This window comes from Seriola dumerili, unplaced genomic scaffold, assembly GCF_002260705.1.
Source record: "Seriola dumerili isolate Sdu_G_001 unplaced genomic scaffold, Sdu_1.0 BDQW01000242.1, whole genome shotgun sequence".
Classification (NCBI taxonomy): Eukaryota; Metazoa; Chordata; class Actinopteri; order Carangiformes; family Carangidae; genus Seriola; species Seriola dumerili.
The window spans coordinates 951,685-970,459 of record NW_019174497.1 but is presented as its reverse complement, the minus strand read 5'-3'; the positions used below and the strand labels follow the sequence as shown (position 1 = coordinate 970,459).

The following is an 18,775-nucleotide window of genomic DNA, read 5'->3' as shown; positions in this document are numbered from 1 at the left end:
TCAAAAGCTGACATTTTGTCTCGTCATAGCAGGAAAAGCACAGGTGTTACCAACATTAACAATGGCTCTTTCTGTTCAGGTGTCCCAGTAAGTTATGACAATGTCAGGATCCTGAAACTAAAGCAGCTAAATTCAGCCATCATTCATTTTATTACTGAGGTTTTCTCACTGTGATCCATTAAAATATCTTCAGTGAAAAAGGCCGGATGGCAGGTGAAATAACAAGAGATATAAATGACCGGCAGACTGACAAGAGGGCAAAAAGGGTGAAAATGTTTTGCATAAACTGTAAGAAGGAAGTGCAAACCTATTTCATTACAGTCCTGCCCATTTATTAAAAGATACAATAAAGATATATATATATTTGCATTCCCTGTGGAAATTAAAATCTGCATTGTTTCAAAGCTTCTACATCTGATGAGATTCATTCTGCCTCAGTGGATTAAAGAAAAACCCCTGACTACATGGCTGTGGTGCAGAGACACGTATGAGGCTCCCCAGTGGAAAGTCTCACTGCTAGGCACATGAAAATTCACTTTATAACACCTTACAAATTGTATTACACGTACTAGTATTTTAATGAGATCTCATCTCACAAAACTAAACAAAATGAAATGTTTAAATGCACTGATACCAGGAATGGGCCTGTGTAAATCTCTTTCCGACTATGTTTGATGTTTTGTTATAAAGAAGTTATAAATAGTGTGATATTAAAAGAGAAAGAGAGCTGTCATCTCTTTCAGGTTCATGGAGTTGTAGTCAAAGGGTGAAGATAATAGCAAGTCACAAGCGCAGGTGAAGAGAATACACAGAACATAGCTTCCTCTTACAGTCTATATATGAAAACCAACAAAAAATGGTGAAAACAGAGGAGAAACTAAGTCTGAAGTATTGCATTTATTTTATTCATGTGTAATTTTATCAACTTGTTGATAATGACAGTGTGTTCTCTGTGTGTAGAGAAGGAACGCCATGTAAAAGCCAATGCGCGGGACTACAATGACAAGTTCTCTTATGCCGTGAGTAGACCTTAACATTGCTTTAGGTTCACATCAGCCACAAGTTCAGGCTCATCAGTGCTGTTTCTAAACATGTCTGTCCCAGGACAATCACATCAAAACCTCAAAGTACAACATCTTCACCTTCCTGCCCATCAACCTGTTTGAGCAGCTCCAGAGGGTGGCCAATGCTTACTTCGTAGTGCTGTTGATACTGCAGGTGAGAGAGTGTTTGTGGGGAAAAATCCGCTGTCTCACGTACTTTTCCTGAATGAGTGAGTGGACTAACCTGGACTTTTCTTTTCACATAGTTAATTCCAGAAATATCCTCTCTGTCCTGGTTCACAACCATCGTGCCTTTGGTGTTGGTGCTGGTCATCACGGCCGTCAAGGATGCCACAGATGACTATGTAAGTTCATCTGTTTTATATTTACAGCTCCTCTAAATGCTCCTGTTTCTTCCCCCATGGAAAAAATTGTTAAACCCTTTTTTTTTTTTTTTTTAAACCTCAGTTCCGACATAAGAGCGACAAGCAAGTCAACAACCGCCAGTCTCAGGTTCTCATCAAAGGAAGGTATTTAAATGCTTTGTTTAGCCGCTGCTTAAAGCACAAGTGATTGTACATACTGTATATGTTCAATGACACTTGTCCAGATTGATTATGAGCTTTTGTGCTTTTTGTTTTCCAAGTTTGCAGAATGAGAAATGGATGAACGTTCGAGTAGGGGATATCATCAAACTAGAGAATAATCAGTTTGTTGCTGTGAGTAAACCGTGCGACTACATTGTGTGCCATGCTAATTCATTTAGAGAGGAATGCCTTTTTTTATTTAGTTGCATCAGCTATTAGAGGAAGTTTATAACAGATGAAATAGATGGAGAAGGTTGACGATTAAAGGTCTCTTTTGGGAGATTCAGAGGCCGCTGAGTGATCTTTTACAGGTTCAGTGGTGCAGACATTGATTTATTGCCTTTTCTCACCACTGAGTGTTTCATATTGGTTTTACACACAGGCTGACATCCTCCTTCTGTGTAGTAGTGAGCCCTATGGACTGTGCTATATTGAGACTGCAGAGCTAGATGGGTAAGTGCTGCACTGGTTATGTAAAAAGTAAAAATTTCTACCGTTCTATGTCACCACAGAAGGATTTTCTATTCCCATTTGCCCTCACAGAGAGACTAATCTGAAAGTCCGTCAGGCTTTGACCATCACCTCAGATTTGGGAGATATTTCTAAACTGATGGACTTTGATGGTGAGGTGATGCTTGAAATATTTATTTTGACAGTTGTGCAACAAATCGTGTGTGGACTCCTCAGGCTTTCTGCATGTGGCTGTATGTGATTTTTGTTGTATGAACGAGTGTCTATGAATTTTTTTTTTTTTTTTTGCAGTAACAACTGTTGTTGCGTGAATCTCTTTCTACTGTATTCCTCAGGAGAAGTCATTTGTGAGCCACCAAACAACAAGCTGGATAAATTTACAGGAACATTATTCTGGAGAGACAATAAATACTCTCTAGATAATGAAAAAATGCTGCTGCGTGGTTGTGTGCTCAGAAACACTGAGTGGTGCTTTGGGATGGTCATATTTGCTGGTATGATGGTTTTATTTTGATGCTTTCATTCACCACATCCATTAGCCTTGTCTGTATTTTCTTGTGTATTTCTTTTTTTTTTCGTTCATGTTGTCACACCGATGTTTGTTTCCTGTTTGTCGAACAGGGCTGCAAACCAAACTGATGCAGAACTGTGGAAGAACAAAGTTCAAAAGGACAAGTATTGACAAACTGATGAACACTTTGGTTTTGTGGGTAAGTCCAACACCACCTCTTCATGGTAACTTGCACGGTGCACTTTTTTGACTATTTTTTTTCCCTGAAAGGCACTGCCCACCTGCACAGGTGTTTTCACTTATTACGGTTAGTTAGACCTCTACTCAGGGGTTATGTCAGGTCATTTGTACCAACACAAATGAAGAGTAAGTTGCCCCCACCTAATGGGTGCAACAAAACTAACAGAGAGTGAGGGACATGTCAATCAAACATAGTCTGTGTGCACCCACACAGACCTGAGAGGAAGAGGTCTAATCAGACACGGCAAGTGAAAACAACTGTGTACTGTGAGTGAATACTATGAGTTATAATTGATATGATGGTCACATGTATAAAACACATCTTTCAAAATGATTCTGTATTCCAGATCTTTGCCTTCCTCATCTGTATGGGAGTTATTTTGGCCATTGGAAACAGTATTTGGGAGAGTCGCATTGGCAGAAACTTCCAGGTGTTTCTGCCGTGGAACCAGATTCAGAGCAGCGCTGGTTTCTCTGGCTTCCTCACCTTCTGGTCCTACATCATCATCCTCAACACTGTGGTGCCCATCTCACTGTATGTCAGGTAAGGTCAAGGAACATATAGTTATTTTCCAAGGTCTAAAATGTCAATCATTTTACTTTGTTCAAGCAGTGGTCATTTTATTTTGAAAATAATTCTTTCAATTTGGCAAATGATTTCCTGTTGGGAGTTGTACAATAAAATGTATGAACCTTCCTTCAGTGTGGAGGTTCTGCGTCTCGGACACAGTTACTTCATTAACTGGGACCGGAGGATGTACTACAGACGGACGGACACTGCAGCTGAAGCTCGCACCACCACCCTGAACGAGGAGCTGGGCCAGGTGGAGTTCATCTTCTCTGACAAGACCGGCACCCTCACCCAGAACATCATGGTATTCAGCAAGTGCTCCATTAACGGACAGACGTATGGTATGGTATAATACTCATCCTTTTCTAAAGTCAGTCTCTTACTAAAATTGGAAAACGGAAAGAGAAAATAATATTTAATTCAAGCATGGAATTTCCCACTTCATCAAGTGTTTTTAAGTGGCTGCGATAAGGCAGACACCTCCATCACACTAGTGGAAGACCCTGGAAGACCGCAATGATGGGCTGATATTCAAAAATCTGTCAAAACTGTCACGAGACACCTTATTTTAAATCCTGCAAATCCAAACTAAAACAATTGCATCCTATTGTTTTTAAGTTAGTTTGATATTTTTCTCATGGCGAAAAGGTTATTTCAGAGGTCTGCCAATACTACCGTGAAACACCATAATAAAAACACTGGATTACTATAATTATGTATGCTATAAGGATGGTCAAACGTAATGTGTTTGATTTCAGGGCATAACATTTACTATCACTATAAAAAAAATCTATTACTTTGATCAATAACAATCAAATAACCAATCACAGCGGCTGAGCTGTGTTTCTGTAATCTTCGACTCATTACATCACCTGGTGATCTCTTAGGTGACGTCTATGATGAATTTGACCAGAAGGTGGAAATTACAGAAGTAAGTAAAGCTAAACAACCAGAAACACTAACTCTCTAACGCTGTCATATATAATTATTACATTTCATTTTCTTAATCTCTAATGTCCCTTCAGAAAACATCCTGTGTGGACTTCTCCTTCAACCCTCTCTGTGACAGAAGGTTTAAGTTTTACGACGGCAGCCTGATTGAAGCCATTAAACTGGAGGATCCTGCAGTGCAGGAGTTCTTCAGACTGCTGGCTTTGTGCCACACTGTGATGCCAGAGGAGAAGAGCGAAGGTAGCACACACACACAGTCCAGGAGATGTAGCAGCAATAACAGCAGTTACTCAGTTTATTAAAGTGTTTCCTGTCTGATGTTTCTGTTAACATGAAGGACATTTGGTGTACCAGGCCCAGTCGCCTGACGAGGGAGCGCTGGTCACCGCAGCGCGAAACTTTGGGTTTGTCTTCCGGGCTCGAACCCCCGAGACCATCACAGTGTGTGAGATGGGACGAGCTGTCACCTACCAGCTGCTGGCCATACTGGACTTCAACAACGTGCGCAAGAGAATGAGTGTCATTGGTTAGGTCTTCACTCATAACGGCAACGCTCAAGTTCACTCTCTAGTTCTTAGTTGTCCACACAACTTTTCGTGCACATTAATAATCTAATAATCTGTTAATAATGTAATGAATCAAATTCAACAGTCATTCTATTTCTCTACTAACTTCTTATTTAATATATTTGGTCCCACTTTCTGATGAGACACCATTTATACAAGCTTTATAAACTGTAATTAATGGTTTTATCACTTGTTAATAAATCATTAACTAATGCTTTATAGAAGTGGTTCTTAAACCTTTTCACTTCAAGGTGCCTTAAACTGACACAAATTAGACCACGGACCCCCACCTGATAAGATTTTTGCTTTTAGAAAGTGTTTGAAACCCATGACCACGTGGCAATCAGTACCAAATCTTTATTTTCAAATAGCATGAAGTTTCAGTTTCTACGTACATGTGTGCATCTGTTTGCGGTCTGTAATGCTTCTGTGTTGTTTAACGGCTGATAAGATGTGATCAAAAAAGTGATGTTGTTTGTTCCTGTGTCTTATAGTGAGAAATCCACAAGGCCAGATCAAACTTTACTCCAAAGGAGCCGACACTATTATCTTTGACCGGCTGGATCCATCCAGTGAGGACCTCATGTGCACTACGTCAGAGCATCTCAGTGTAAGTGTTACTTGATTCAATAACTTGACTGTGCACTATGCACTCTCCATCTGTATGTATAGCTTCATTAAAATCTAAAAATCAATGCACCACACAAGGTTACCAAAAACATCAATGTGATGAGAGTGGTGATAGTTTCATCAACATTTCAGAAATGGTTGGATTCAGATTGCATTAGTGTCTCTACTGAAAACATACTATACAAGTATTGAATATGGAGTCATCCGTCACAGCTGCACTGTAGATGCTACTATTATTACACAAGTCATAGTGCTTTATATTGTTGCACACCAGAATTTGAGATTGCTTCCCCTGCAGGAATTTGCTGGAGAAGGGCTTCGAACATTAGCTCTGGCCTACAAAGACCTTGATGAAAATGACTTTGAAGTTTGGATGAAGAAGCTTCTGTTTGCCAGCGCTGTCATTGAGAACCGCGAGGATCAGCTGGCTGCTCTCTACGAGGAGATCGAGCAGGGCATGAAGGTACAATTGACATCCTTTTGTTTACATCCTTGAAGCCATCAAACTCATTTGGCCCCTGCAGACTGACTACTGCTCTGCTTGAAGCTTCTAGGAGCCACAGCAATAGAGGACAAACTCCAGGAAGGAGTCCCAGAGACGATCGCCTGTCTAAATCTGGCCGACATCAAGATCTGGGTCCTCACAGGAGACAAACTAGGTAACGTAATTCACCTAAATTATCTTATTTACCAGAAAAAGAAACCGGTGCTTTAATAACAGGTTACCCATCTGTGAAACACTACAGAGCTGTAAACTGTGTGTGACATTTCAGAGACCGCCATGAACATCGGCTACTCCTGCAACATGCTGCGAGACGACATGAATGAGGTGTTTGTTATCTCTGGCCACACTCTGCTGGAGGTGCAGCAACAACTCAGGTGACACATTATACATTTACATACATTATACACGTCTCCTCACACAACAGGCTGATAGTTTAGTGCAAGCAGGTTGCAGAGGAAATCTGCTGTGCCACTGTGTTTATGGCCCCATTAGTGGAAAATCTACTCATGTCTAAAATATTAGAAATTCTGTGTGTATGACTAATATTTTATCCAGCCAACTGAGAGAACTCTGTACACACTTGATGGATTTTAGAAACAGACTCAAAGTGTATGTTAACTTGCTTTTCTCTCTTGTCAGGAGTGCAAAGGAGCACATCCTCAGCCTGAGTCGAGTTAGCAGCGCGGGAGATGTCGAGAAGACAAATATGCTTTCAGATGACTCTGTGTTTGAAGAAACCATTATTGCAGAGTACGCCTTAGTCATCAATGGACACAGTTTGGTAAGATACTCCGATATGTCACGTTATATGAAAGGATAACTCTATCCTCTGTCACGCTTGGGGTTTTTTTTTCCCATGCTTGTTTTTATTTTGGTACAAACACCTGCAGGTGTTACTAAACGGTGGTAGTGTTGCCATGTGCTGAGTCTTACATCTCTGTGGCTGCCGCTGACTGTGCTGAGTCTGTAATGAACAGAGAGCTGCTGTGCTGCTGAGGGCCCTCAGCTCTATTACAGGTTTTTAATAACATCCATTTCCTCACAGGGGAGCTGCTCCCTCGCTGTGCCTTGAGTAGTGTGCATGATGCACAACAGCTCGGTGGAGATGTTACACTGAGCTGCTGCTTGGTGTTGCCTCTGCAGGGGGTTGATGTTATAGGACGGTAATGATAGGCTGAACGGGTGTGATGTGTGTGTTCTCCCTGCAGGCTTATGCTCTGGAGCCACAGCTGGAGCACGTCTTGCTGGACTTGGCGTGTTTGTGTAAAGCGGTTATCTGCTGCCGGGTCACTCCGATGCAGAAAGCTCAGGTGGTGGAGCTGGTGAAGAGGCACAAGAGGGCGGTCACACTGGCCATAGGAGACGGAGCCAATGATGTCAGCATGATCAAGAGTAAGTCACAGGATCGTCATAAACCCAAGAGTTTGACACATTGAAACAGCCCCTCAGTAGCAGCAACATGAAGCACAGCCTCAGTTTGTGTCTCTCATGTATTAGTCACAGAGCTTCTTCCTTTGAATATATATATATATATATATCTGATGATGTTCATTTAACAACCAAAACAATCCTCCGAGACTCTTCTAACTGTCTGCATAGGAAAATAATCTGTTTCCTGTCACATGAAAAAGATTCTTTAAACAGTTGTTTACTGTGTTTACAAAAAGAGCAATGACACATGAATTTCCAGTGAACTGGATAGGAAATCTCAACTTGACAAACAGGTTAAAACGTTTTTTATTGTGCAGAAACAGAATGTTTTTTTTAAATTCACATGGTTAGAAGAGTCCTAGATGATTCTCTACAGACCTTAATAACCGCAGGAAGTGTTGTTAAATGACTTGCTGTTTTTTTTCAAAGATTGTTGTGGATATTTTTGGGGGAAAATCAGATGCTTAGTTCTCTAGCTCAACTGTACACTGGCACAAACTGGGACGACATGAAGCATTGCAGCAGTGAGTTGAGCTGAAGCTGCTCTGTGTCGTCAGGCTCCGCTGACACTAAATCCATGATGAAAGTCTGCAGGTCAATAACTGAAGGTCAATAACTGTCACACAGTAGAGACTAATTCTGTTGCAGTCAGCAGCTTTCTGTCTTACGTAACTCCTCTGTAGCTGAAACCTGGACAGGCAATAAGAGTTTTTTTTAAATTTCTTTGACCACATAAATGTAATATATACTCATAAACATATCTGTTTCATTTACATATAGAAAATATGTTTGTGTGTTTCTCAACTCATCAGAAAACAAAGTAAAGGCCTGTTTAACTTAAAAAAGGTTATCCATTGTATTAAAAGATCTATCAACCAATTATTAAGTGACATTAGGTATTAAATATATATAATATAGATGATCCACACTGTGTATTTCTTCCCCAGCTGCTCACATCGGTGTTGGCATCAGTGGTCAGGAGGGGACGCAAGCTGTTCTGGCATCAGATTACTCCTTCGCTCAGTTTCGGTACCTGCAGCGGCTCTTGCTGGTGCACGGGCGCTGGTCCTACTTCCGCATGTGTAATTTCCTGTGTTACTTCTTCTACAAGAACTTTGCCTTCACGCTGGTCCACTTCTGGTACGGTTTCTTCTGTGGTTTCTCAGCTCAGGTAAGAACAACTTTGACATATCATGAGGCCTGTCTGCTCTTTGAAAGTCTATCCTTTTTGTGTTGAGTGAATGATGTGTTTACCGTAACTGTGCTCTTTCCTCAGACTGTTTATGACCAATGGTTCATTACCCTCTTCAACATAGTCTATACATCTTTGCCAGTACTGTCAATGGGACTTTTTGATCAGGTAATAATGTTTAAAATGTGGTGATAATACAGCAGTGACTTATATATAGTCAATATCAAATTACCCAAATCTTTTTAAAGAAACTCTTCATTTCTAAATTTGGACTAAAGTCCATTTACTTTTTCAAGCTCCTGAGCCATCTTACGTTTTTTCTGTTTGTTTTTCTTTTCAAGATACTGTCAAGTCATGCAGGTGAATATTTTATTACTGTACACCTCTCTTACTGTGTCATGATAAATAAACCTCACATGGTACCTTATTATCTAACCCTACTGTTGGTACTGCACTAAATTCAACTTATGTGTGACTGGAACCTCAAACCTAATCGACCCTAACTCACATCAATATACAACACTGTATATTGTTCATATGTCATCTTCAGTTGCTAGTTCCACCAAGCACTAACTAACCTCAATACCTCACTTTTTCCCTAACTATTATATAAAATATTTCTAAATTACACTTGCATAACACTCATGCTGTCTCTGTTTTCTAAAGGATGTCAATGACCACAACAGCCTTCGCTACCCGAGCCTGTACAAACCCGGCCAACAAAACCTTCTATTCAACAAGCGCCAGTTTTTCCTGTGCACGCTGCAGGGGATGGGCACATCATTCCTGCTCTTCTTCATTCCTTACGGAGCCTTCTCCGTCATGGTGAAAGAGGACGGCTCCCACTTCTCTGACCAACAAGCATTTGCTGTTACCATAGCAACATCCTTGGTTATTGTCGTAAGTGTTCAGGTAAGAGTAAAAAAACAGATAAGAAATATCCCTGTTGATAAGAATGAATAACACTATAATTTTGTTTATGATGCACGTATCTGTTTTCAGATTGGACTTGACACACACTACTGGACAGCTGTCAATCACCTCTTCATATGGGGGAGTCTGACTGTGTACTTTGTCATTTTGTTTGCAATGCAAAGCAATGGCATTTTTGGCATCTTCCCAAGTAATTTCCCATTCATAGGTACGTTTGGCTCAGTGTGACATATGTAAAGAAATAATGTTGATGAATGGAAACTGAGCACAAGTAAATAAAGGTTTGTATTTTGTATTTCCTCAGGCACGGCCCGTAACTGTCTGCAGGAGAAGAGTGTATGGTTGGTCATTCTGCTCACCACTGTGGTGTGTGTTGTGCCCGGCTTAGCAGTCAGCTTCCTGAGAGTAGATCTCTTCCCAACTCTAACAGACAAGGTACAATATCAATCAATATCAAATCTGTGGAAAGTCAAAATAGTCCAGTCAAAGTCAGAATAATGAATACGCATCTGTGAAACCTCATCTGTGAACTTTTCTTCTTTCCTAAGCCATTAATCACATCATGATGCTCCAGATTTATCTTGACACTTTGATGATGGCCTGTACTCACTGAGCTGTATTTAGAAAAACTAACTCCACCTCAACCAGCTACAACAGTAAAATGCTACTTACACATTGATGTATCAGTATTGACAATCAAATAATGTCATATGTAATAATATGTCAGTCACAGTGGCCATTTTTCTGCAGAATGAGTATGAGTGTTACTCATGTGCGAAATTTTAGCTAAAAATACTTTGTCCATGATTTCAATGTCTTTTTTGATTATTAAGCAGGTCTACATTCTGTATTAATACTGTTGAAGAATCAAAGTACTGCTGTATTTCAACAGGTTTGTCACCTACAACAGTCCAGAAAGAGGCAGGGGCCTCAGGAGCGGAGCCTGAGGCGAGTACGTAGGACGAGCTCCCGTCGCTCTGCCTATGCCTTCTCCCACCAACAGGGCTACGGAGAGCTGATTACCTCAGGCAAAAACATGAGGACGAGCGCAGTGTCTTCTGCTCGCTCCCCTGAAAGAACACTGCACAGCACCAAGTGGATAGAAAATATGTTAAAGAGAAAGAACGAAGTCTCTTGCATCTCTGAAAGTACAGGAGCACCGGAGAGCAGCAACAGAGCAATACAGACTCCATAGCAACTGCACGCAGACTGAGCTCGACCTCTAACAGATACTATATACACTGTAGGACACCACATGCATGGAACCCAGAGACCAAGCACAAGGTATGAGTGTCTTTCATTTGGGTGAATTTATACTCAAATCCAACTACACAGATGTACTTCGTTTTTTTTTTTATTAGTGTGATTCATGTGGACACTGTTGAATGTTAAAAGCCAATTAAAACATGATCATGTAGAAGAACCACTTCTTAAAAAGCCAACTGATCGAAAACAGATAAAAGCAGAACTTTTTAACCTGCATCATGCAAAACATGTTTAATTTGCAAACTCTTGGCTCGACAATAGCAGGTATATTTTAGGACAATATTATGCATGTGTTGCAAAAGTTAAAGAAATATTTGTAGTCCTGCATTAACTGATCCAATTGAGTCTTAAAGCAGTAGGTGCATTCATTTAATACTATTTTAATAGCATGTCCTTGTCTGATTAATAAAAATGGTTGGCATTTTCTGGCACCTTGAGAGAAGCCTTTACCAATTTCAAACAAAGTTGTAATACAGAGGTGACAAAAGCAAAGGTAAAGGTAGCCACAAGCACCAGTAAGAAGGTTTATCAATAGACTTTAGTCTGTCGAGCCTATGTGTTAAAGCTTTCATCTCATCCTACATCCGAAGTGCTAACATACAAGTGTTTGTGTAAATACTTAAGTAAAGCTGCTGAATATGATGATAAGCACAACTTAATTACTCATTTAAATCTCTCATTACATTTTACTGTCTCCATAATTTACCATATGCCATTAAACAAACTGGAACCTCAAATGGGATTTATGATGCTTAGGGCATTTGTGGACAAGGATGTGCAAGAATCATTCTGAGGTCTGTTTTCCCTGTGTTGTGCCTTGTAGGGTTCTTGTTAAAAACAACCCATCGTTTTGATTTGATGTTTGATGGTTCTTTGAGTTAAGAGAAGGAAATGTGTGAAACTGGAATGCATGGCTTAAATCTGACACCCTCTCGAAAATGCTGTTTTAAACATTGCACAGTTGCTATGCAACATGTGAATGATCAATGTCAAACTCAATTTCAAATCATATAAAAACATAAATGTGTTTCTAGGCTACTTCCCCAAAATAAAAAAATACAGTGGGAGTTAGTATGACAAAGCTAAGGTATTTAAACCAACAACAGTTATATCCTCTTTTATCAGAATTTGAGTAGATATGTGATCAGAAAGAGTGAAGGAGGAACGCTGGGTGAGATATGATGTAATAAAGGCCCCTGAACAGATTCAAATGCAGAGTGCTGCAGTCACATTCAATACAGTACATTAGCATGTGCCTTAGCCCACCAAGCCCCCGCCATCACTGCTCTCTAATGAAGTGAAGATTGATCCTGTGCAGAAGCTCATTCTGATTTCCCAGTGGCTCTCTCACTCTCACACACACACACACACACACACACACACACACACACACACACACACACACACACACACACCTTTAACACAACACAAACCAGTCACACTGTAACAGCCAAAAGAAACGTGATGCTGTTCCACTGATGCACATGTAAAAAAAAAAAAAAAAAAATCCTATTTATTCTTGATGATTTTTGCCCTTGTTAATTAAATGTTGATCTCAAAAATGTTAATAAAAGACGGATGAATGGATTTTATAAAGCACAAATTAAACGTGTGATTGTTCATTTATTTGCAATCTTATTTTGTTTATGAGAAAAGAGTCTGAGGTGAACAGTGAGACAGTGAGTTGGATGTACAAAAATCATTACAAAACCCCAACATTCATGATTCATTCATAAAAAAAAAACATGTTTTTAACACAAAAAGCACTTTCCCTTTGTAAGAAATCATTTTTGGCCCTTGTATTCCAGAAGAATCTATAAAGTATAAAGCAAATACCAAATTAAGGTTACGTTTTGTATTATCTTGTCATTTGTAAATGCTGCCTCAAGTGTAAGAAAATGTAAAAGAAGGAAAAACCCATTTATTTCCCCGCAGCAGTGTGTTCGAACCCGAATCATATTTGTATCAACAGCTTTCTATTAGTGTGATTCATTTCACTCCTCGAGGAAAACGGCAGCTCCTCCACCCGGCTTTGATACAAACAGACTTTTTTTTTCCATCGTTGCTCTGCGTGGATCGGGGAGGTAGTAGGCTTCTCTCACAGCTTGTAAGAAAGACTCCACCCTCTCACTGGGAACCATGGAAACCGCACAGCCGCCCCAACCTGCCCCTGTCAGCCGGGAGCCCACAGCCCCCGACTTCCTGTAACCAAGAGAAACAAGAACAAGCTAGTGTTTCAGTACACTATCAGTGTTTCCAGCCATCAGTAGCTTTAATCATTTGATCATACATTCATACATTTTTGATGTTATTTAATATTTTCATATTTAGTGCTAGGTTACCAAGGTAACAATACAACTATATAAAGTCCATTACTGGGGGGAAAGGCAGACCGGGCTTGTATCCCCCAGGTGAGTGTGTGACTGTTGAATGATGATCTGTAAATATATAAATATATGAATGTATCTAATCTGAGAGAGAAAGTGATTATATTGAATTATTTTATTGAGACCGAGCTTGAATCCTCCGGAAGTGCTTGTGAGCAAATAAAAAAATAAAAAAAAGTCAATGAATCAACATCGGAGCTGTCTGTGTCTCTCTGTTGGAGTCAACCAGTCAGCTGCCAGCCATTACTTGCTGTTGTAAACTGTATACTCAGTGTAGTATATACTCTGTATAATTAGTATGTATTATGGGATTGGGATGCAACAAGTGAGCCAGAATTCACAATACCAAGACCTTGTGACTGAAGCAGCAATTCAGCAACACTTACAAATGACTCCAATATACTTAAAGTTGGCTGTTGTGAAAGAGATATTTTTTGTCAGTTAAATTTATAAAATTGCATTGCCTGATATCTCATCAATGTCTCTGCATCATTCTGTCCTGGGTGTAAATCTGTACTGGCAGTGGGTGAAGTGAGATTTTTCTGTACTCACAGACAGATGTCCACCAGTTGGTCCAGTTCAGTGCAGCTGCACTCATACAGGTCTCTGCAGCTTGCATGGCTCTGGTTCATCAGGTCTCCCAGCAGCCGTATGGACTCGGCAGGTTCAGAGTCGCACACGGTCTTAAACTGCAGCACCCGCGCTGCCTCACCATACACATGCTTGGCTCGCTGGTGCAGCTTGAAGTGCGTCACTGAAAGAGTTTGTTAAATTTATCTTTTATTACAAAGTAACCCTTAAGATATCATTACATTCTATTGATACTGAGGTTTGGCAAAATATACCATCACTTTTTAATCTTTAAAGTTCATTTACAGACAGGAGAAAAAAACAGATGTGTATGGTGCAATGCCATCAAGTCTAGGAAAATACAGATATCACAATACTGATGTAAGAATATGTCACCCAGTTCTATGGTGACATAATGAAGGCTGCAACTACCTATCATCTTCATTATCCATTATGATGATTATCAATTTAAATTTTTTTTAGTCTAGCAATAAGAATATATATAAAATAATAATAATGAAACAAAAATAATGACAAATGCCTATTACAAGTTACCAGTGGCCAAAAAAACACAAAGATTAAAGGTAGAAGAATATAAAACTAACAATAATAATAATTAAAGATAATTTTGCGGGATTTTTGTTCTGACCAAAAACTAACCAATTATAAAAATGTAATCAATTAATCTTCAAATCTACTAATTGACTAATTGTTCCAACATTAGACATAATTGAGTTCTGAAACATAAAAATACACAGACGTTACTGTGTGCTGTTGCTCACCATGCTGAGTGTTAGCGCTCAGCAGCTCTGTGGAAAACTGCTCGGAGGTGATACCCAGCACCTTGCAGATCTCCTCTCGGCTGTATGGCTCAGGATGCAACACCTCATCCACCAGAGCCAGCATCTCCTCCAGGGAGGCCTTCAGCGCCGTCTGGACCTCGGCCAGCTTCAACAACCTGCTCGAGTCCAGACCCCTCGCCTGGGCCAGCATCTGAGTTCACACCAGCCAGGACATTTTGTATCAAGTTTGATGGAATATTACACAGTTTTTACTCACATTTAAGCATGTGAGACTTTAACCATGTTGATATTTACACATATTTACTTGGTTTTTGGAATTTTAAAATATCGTTTTTCCCCTTTCACATAAATCACCCCTAGAAAATGAGGTTGAGAACCAGGGGTCGGGGTCAGCGTACCTTTGTGGCGATTCGACACTCCACCACACGGATATTGAAGTGAGAAGAAGCAGCTTTGTTCATCTCTACGCAGCAGTTGGAGATCACAAACACGGCCCCGTCTGGGAGCTTGACATCAGTGGCCCGCAGAGGCTGGAACTCTATCAGCTTTGCCTGAAAGAAAAAGTTTTAAAACTGATGAAACAGGTGCTCAACTGCTGCCTACATATAAAATTTACAACAAACCATAGTGAATAAATCATTATTCAAGTCACTACATGCATTTATTCTTACATTGTTTTGTATATTTATGGTTTGGATGAAAAAACGACTGATGAACTAGCATCACTCGTTTGACCTCATGTACAGGAGGGAAAGCTACATACAGTTCCTCTTTCTGCCAGGAATGAGATGGACTGGTCCATGCCACCTCCCTCTGTGCCAATGTAGCGCTCACATTTGGCACATATCTCAGCAAGGGCCACCTTTAATAATGACAGGTATCGACATTAGCATTACTTGTTTTAATTTACCAAACATTCCCTGACTAAAGCAATGCAAATATATAGTGCTTTGAAAACCAATGCTTCAATTGTAAAGCATTTTACCTTGGATAGAGACTTCTGATTTGCCTCCGTTGTTACAAGGCCAGCACAACAAACTAATGCGCTAGAACTGGACAGACCAGAGCTTGGAGGAATGGTTCCATCGACAACACACAACATCCCTGATAGATGTGCAATGCCAAATTTCTCCTGGAAATGAAAACACAGCAGGAAGGTTCATTACATAAACAGAACCAAAACTAAACTATCCTTTTATTACAGTACTACATACTAGATTCTTCAATCTGCCCTTGTCATGAATGAAGAATAAGAAGGACAAAATACTTGTCTTACCTGAATACCTTTAACTCCACAGAGAAAATAATAATGCCACTTTGGATTGTCTCTGTCAATGGCAATGTCCTCCAAACATGACACAGTGAAATCCCTGCAAAGTGAGAAACAACAAGCATTCAAAGGACAGATAATGATACTCTACATGCATTTTAAGCCCCTAATTAATCACACAGGCAAATGTAAAGGTTCAGCCAGGATCATGAATGTTATGTCTTACTTGTATTGAGGATTTGTGTTGGCCAGCTGGATCGTCCCTGAACTGTTCACTGACACAGCTGCAATGATACTCTGTTCAATAGCCATTGGAAGCACAGAATAGCCACAGTAATCAATGTGCTCTCCTGTTAAATATGAGAAATATGAAAAAGAGATATGTGAAATGGAGCCTTTAGATGAGACAAAATGTTTCAATTGACATTGGTTTAACACTTGTTACGAATATTTGAAGACTAAATCTGGTAATAGCCAATATTCAATATCTTTAAATTTGATTATAAAATTATATTTCCCTCAGATGTTTTTCTTGAAGGGAAGTAGATCCTCTCACACAGTATCTAAAAACTGAAACCATTCACTAATAGAACTAATTAAATTCCTTTTGAAAATACAAAAAACATTGAGCAGTTGGACAGTGAATAAAAATGTGAGGGTAAAACAGTATTTCATCGCAGATTTTAGGAGCCTACCAACTGTTGTGGGGTAGCGTGGTCTAAGAAGATCATTATATCATATCATATATTGTACAATTTTCTAATAAGGAACCCTTTTAAATTGGTTTATATGTTGTAAACATTGGCTTTATTAGTGGAGTCTTTTACTAATGATCGGCTAGCATAGCTAAGCCATTATTACAAACAGATTTTGGGTGCTGGGTTGTAATAATACATGAATTTCCCCAAGGGGATAAATAAAGTATCTATCTATCTACCTATCTACCTATCTATCTATCTATCTATCTATCTATCTATCTATCTATCTATCTATCTATCTATCTATCTATCTTTTGCAGCTCTTTAATTCTTCAGAAAGCTCCATGGACAGTTTGACTTGTTATCTTGTGAATCAGGAATACATGTATAAATATAAAGCATAAACTCCAGTCAAAGGGAAACTTTGGAAATCCAAAGGTTGCATTTATTAAGACCTTAAAACTGATCATTACAGACATTACTAAACAACTCTTTAACTATAAATAATGCCATTAGTTTTAACCATTTAAAAAGAATGCCTTAGAAAGTGCCCATCAGTCCTATATGCTAAATTTCACAAATAGGCTACATCAGTCTACTGTCTAAACCCACTCAAACCTCCTATGCAAAATTAAGTTACCTATTAGATTTACCCTTCCGGGTGCACATGCATAGAAGAGAGGAGATTCTCCATACTTTGTTTCAAAGGTATTTTTCAGGTTTTGCAGCCTAGGAAGAAAAAATAAGTAATGAAGTGATCAATCATTAGACAAAGAGTAAACTTCTTTTCCTCCTCTGCCTCCCCGACAGTTGGCACATAGTATTAAAACTCACCTTTCATTTGCAGTAATCGCAGTCTTTAACTTGGGTGGATTTGTGGCCATTTCTGCAAGTTTAAAGTAACTATGAATGGATTTCTTGTTGTCAGACAGCAGAGCTCAGAGCTGGTCACATATCCTGGCCACGATCAGCTGACTATCACAAGAGGATCCCGGATGCTAAGTCGCTGAACTGCGGTCAGTTTTAAAACAGGAACTCGGCTCGGTTTAACGTCGGTAAGTTCCTGTTTGTGACAGAGGAGCTGACTCTGAAGCAGCTGAGGCTGCAGCGGCATAAACACGGAAGAGACAAGAGGGCAGGGGGGCGGGTTCAACACAGTTCAACCAAAGCCCGTCTTTTTTTAGAAACTCTATGTTTTATATTTATATTTCATTATATAATTTGTCACATGTTTATAATATGTACAATGTTGTCTAGAATTGCAATGCACCATTTTACGAGCTGTTACCTGGATGTCTGTATGTTCCCAATGTTCAATGAAAAGAAGAAAACAAATGAGGATGAGTACTGTATATCATATATATTGCTTAATTCTTATCAACATATCTTTTTTTTCTTTTTCACTTCTCTGTTATTCTCTTGAAATTGTGGTTTAATGTATCTTAACGTATGACATTTGTAAAGAAAGAAATAAAAAAAAAGGAAAGAGAAATAAATAAATGGATGTCTGTTTGACATTGTGATCTAACCCTTGTTATTTTAAATTTTCTAAATAAAGTTAAAGTTAATAAATAAGAACTCCACCGTCCATCCACACATCTGGTTGGTCTCTGAATGTCAAACTCCCACACTCATTTCACCAGTTCATTTCCAAGGTAACGTGATGACTACACTACCCATAATTCCAGAGATTTTGTTACTATGGTAACATGGTTAGCTTCACAGATGCGGGGATGGCAGAACGACCAAAAAAAGCTGCTTCTTGTAATGGCAATTGCTGCGTGGGTTTCGTTGACAGTGAATACATATTAAACTGATGTATACGTGGTTAAAAGAAAGTTTCAAAAACCAGTGTGTTTGTTTGAGAGAGAATGTGTGTGTGTGTGTGTGTGTGTGTGTGTGTGTGTGTGTGTGTTTAAGACCTGCTGTGGTTTGGCGCTGCTAATGCGCGCGAGTTTTCAAAGTGGGCGAGTCCTTTGCTCTTAAAGAGGACGTTCAGTCGGCTAACCGTTGCTAGCTTTGTTCCTTACAAAGTTTACTGCTAGGTCAGAAGCATGTAAAGTGGTGTTAAACTTTTACTGGCTAACGAGTCTTTGATCAAACGTATTTGGCGTAGGTTTTTCAAGGCATGACCAAGTCGTTTTTAAGTC

General features: G+C 39.5%; 2 protein-coding genes across 3 annotated transcripts; one reads left to right on the top strand and one right to left on the bottom strand.

Annotated features, from left to right (window-relative positions):
- The first annotated feature begins 206 nt into the window (after nt 1-206).
- Nucleotides 207-10,826, top strand: atp8b4 (ATPase phospholipid transporting 8B4 (putative)). The gene is made up of 27 exons (XM_022756223.1): nt 207-213; nt 961-1,019; nt 1,105-1,218; nt 1,310-1,408; nt 1,512-1,573; nt 1,690-1,762; nt 2,013-2,083; nt 2,174-2,253; nt 2,437-2,595; nt 2,723-2,811; nt 3,200-3,396; nt 3,556-3,764; nt 4,311-4,354; nt 4,449-4,614; nt 4,712-4,900; nt 5,435-5,550; nt 5,869-6,033; nt 6,118-6,229; nt 6,344-6,449; nt 6,715-6,856; nt 7,284-7,467; nt 8,454-8,677; nt 8,783-8,866; nt 9,365-9,610; nt 9,701-9,839; nt 9,936-10,066; nt 10,524-10,826. The coding sequence occupies exons 1-27, from the start codon at nt 207-209 to the stop codon at nt 10,824-10,826; spliced, it is 3,570 nt and encodes a 1,189-aa protein (XP_022611944.1).
- A 1,674-nt stretch (nt 10,827-12,500) lies between these two features.
- galk2 (galactokinase 2) lies at nt 12,501-17,648 on the bottom strand. Of its 2 annotated transcripts, XM_022756202.1 has the most exons (10): nt 17,460-17,648; nt 17,266-17,354; nt 16,154-16,277; nt 15,934-16,027; nt 15,643-15,789; nt 15,421-15,519; nt 15,056-15,208; nt 14,637-14,847; nt 13,837-14,038; nt 12,501-13,099 (listed from the first exon to the last, which is right to left on the bottom strand). In XM_022756202.1, the coding sequence occupies exons 1-10, from the start codon at nt 17,507-17,509 to the stop codon at nt 12,892-12,894; spliced, it is 1,377 nt and encodes a 458-aa protein (XP_022611923.1). In that variant the 5' UTR covers nt 17,510-17,648; the 3' UTR covers nt 12,501-12,891. The 2 variants fall into 2 exon arrangements, with proteins under 2 accessions (XP_022611923.1, XP_022611924.1); XM_022756203.1 differs by lacking the exon at nt 17,266-17,354 and having other exon boundaries at nt 17,460-17,647.
- Nucleotides 17,649-18,775: the final 1,127 nt, after the last annotated feature.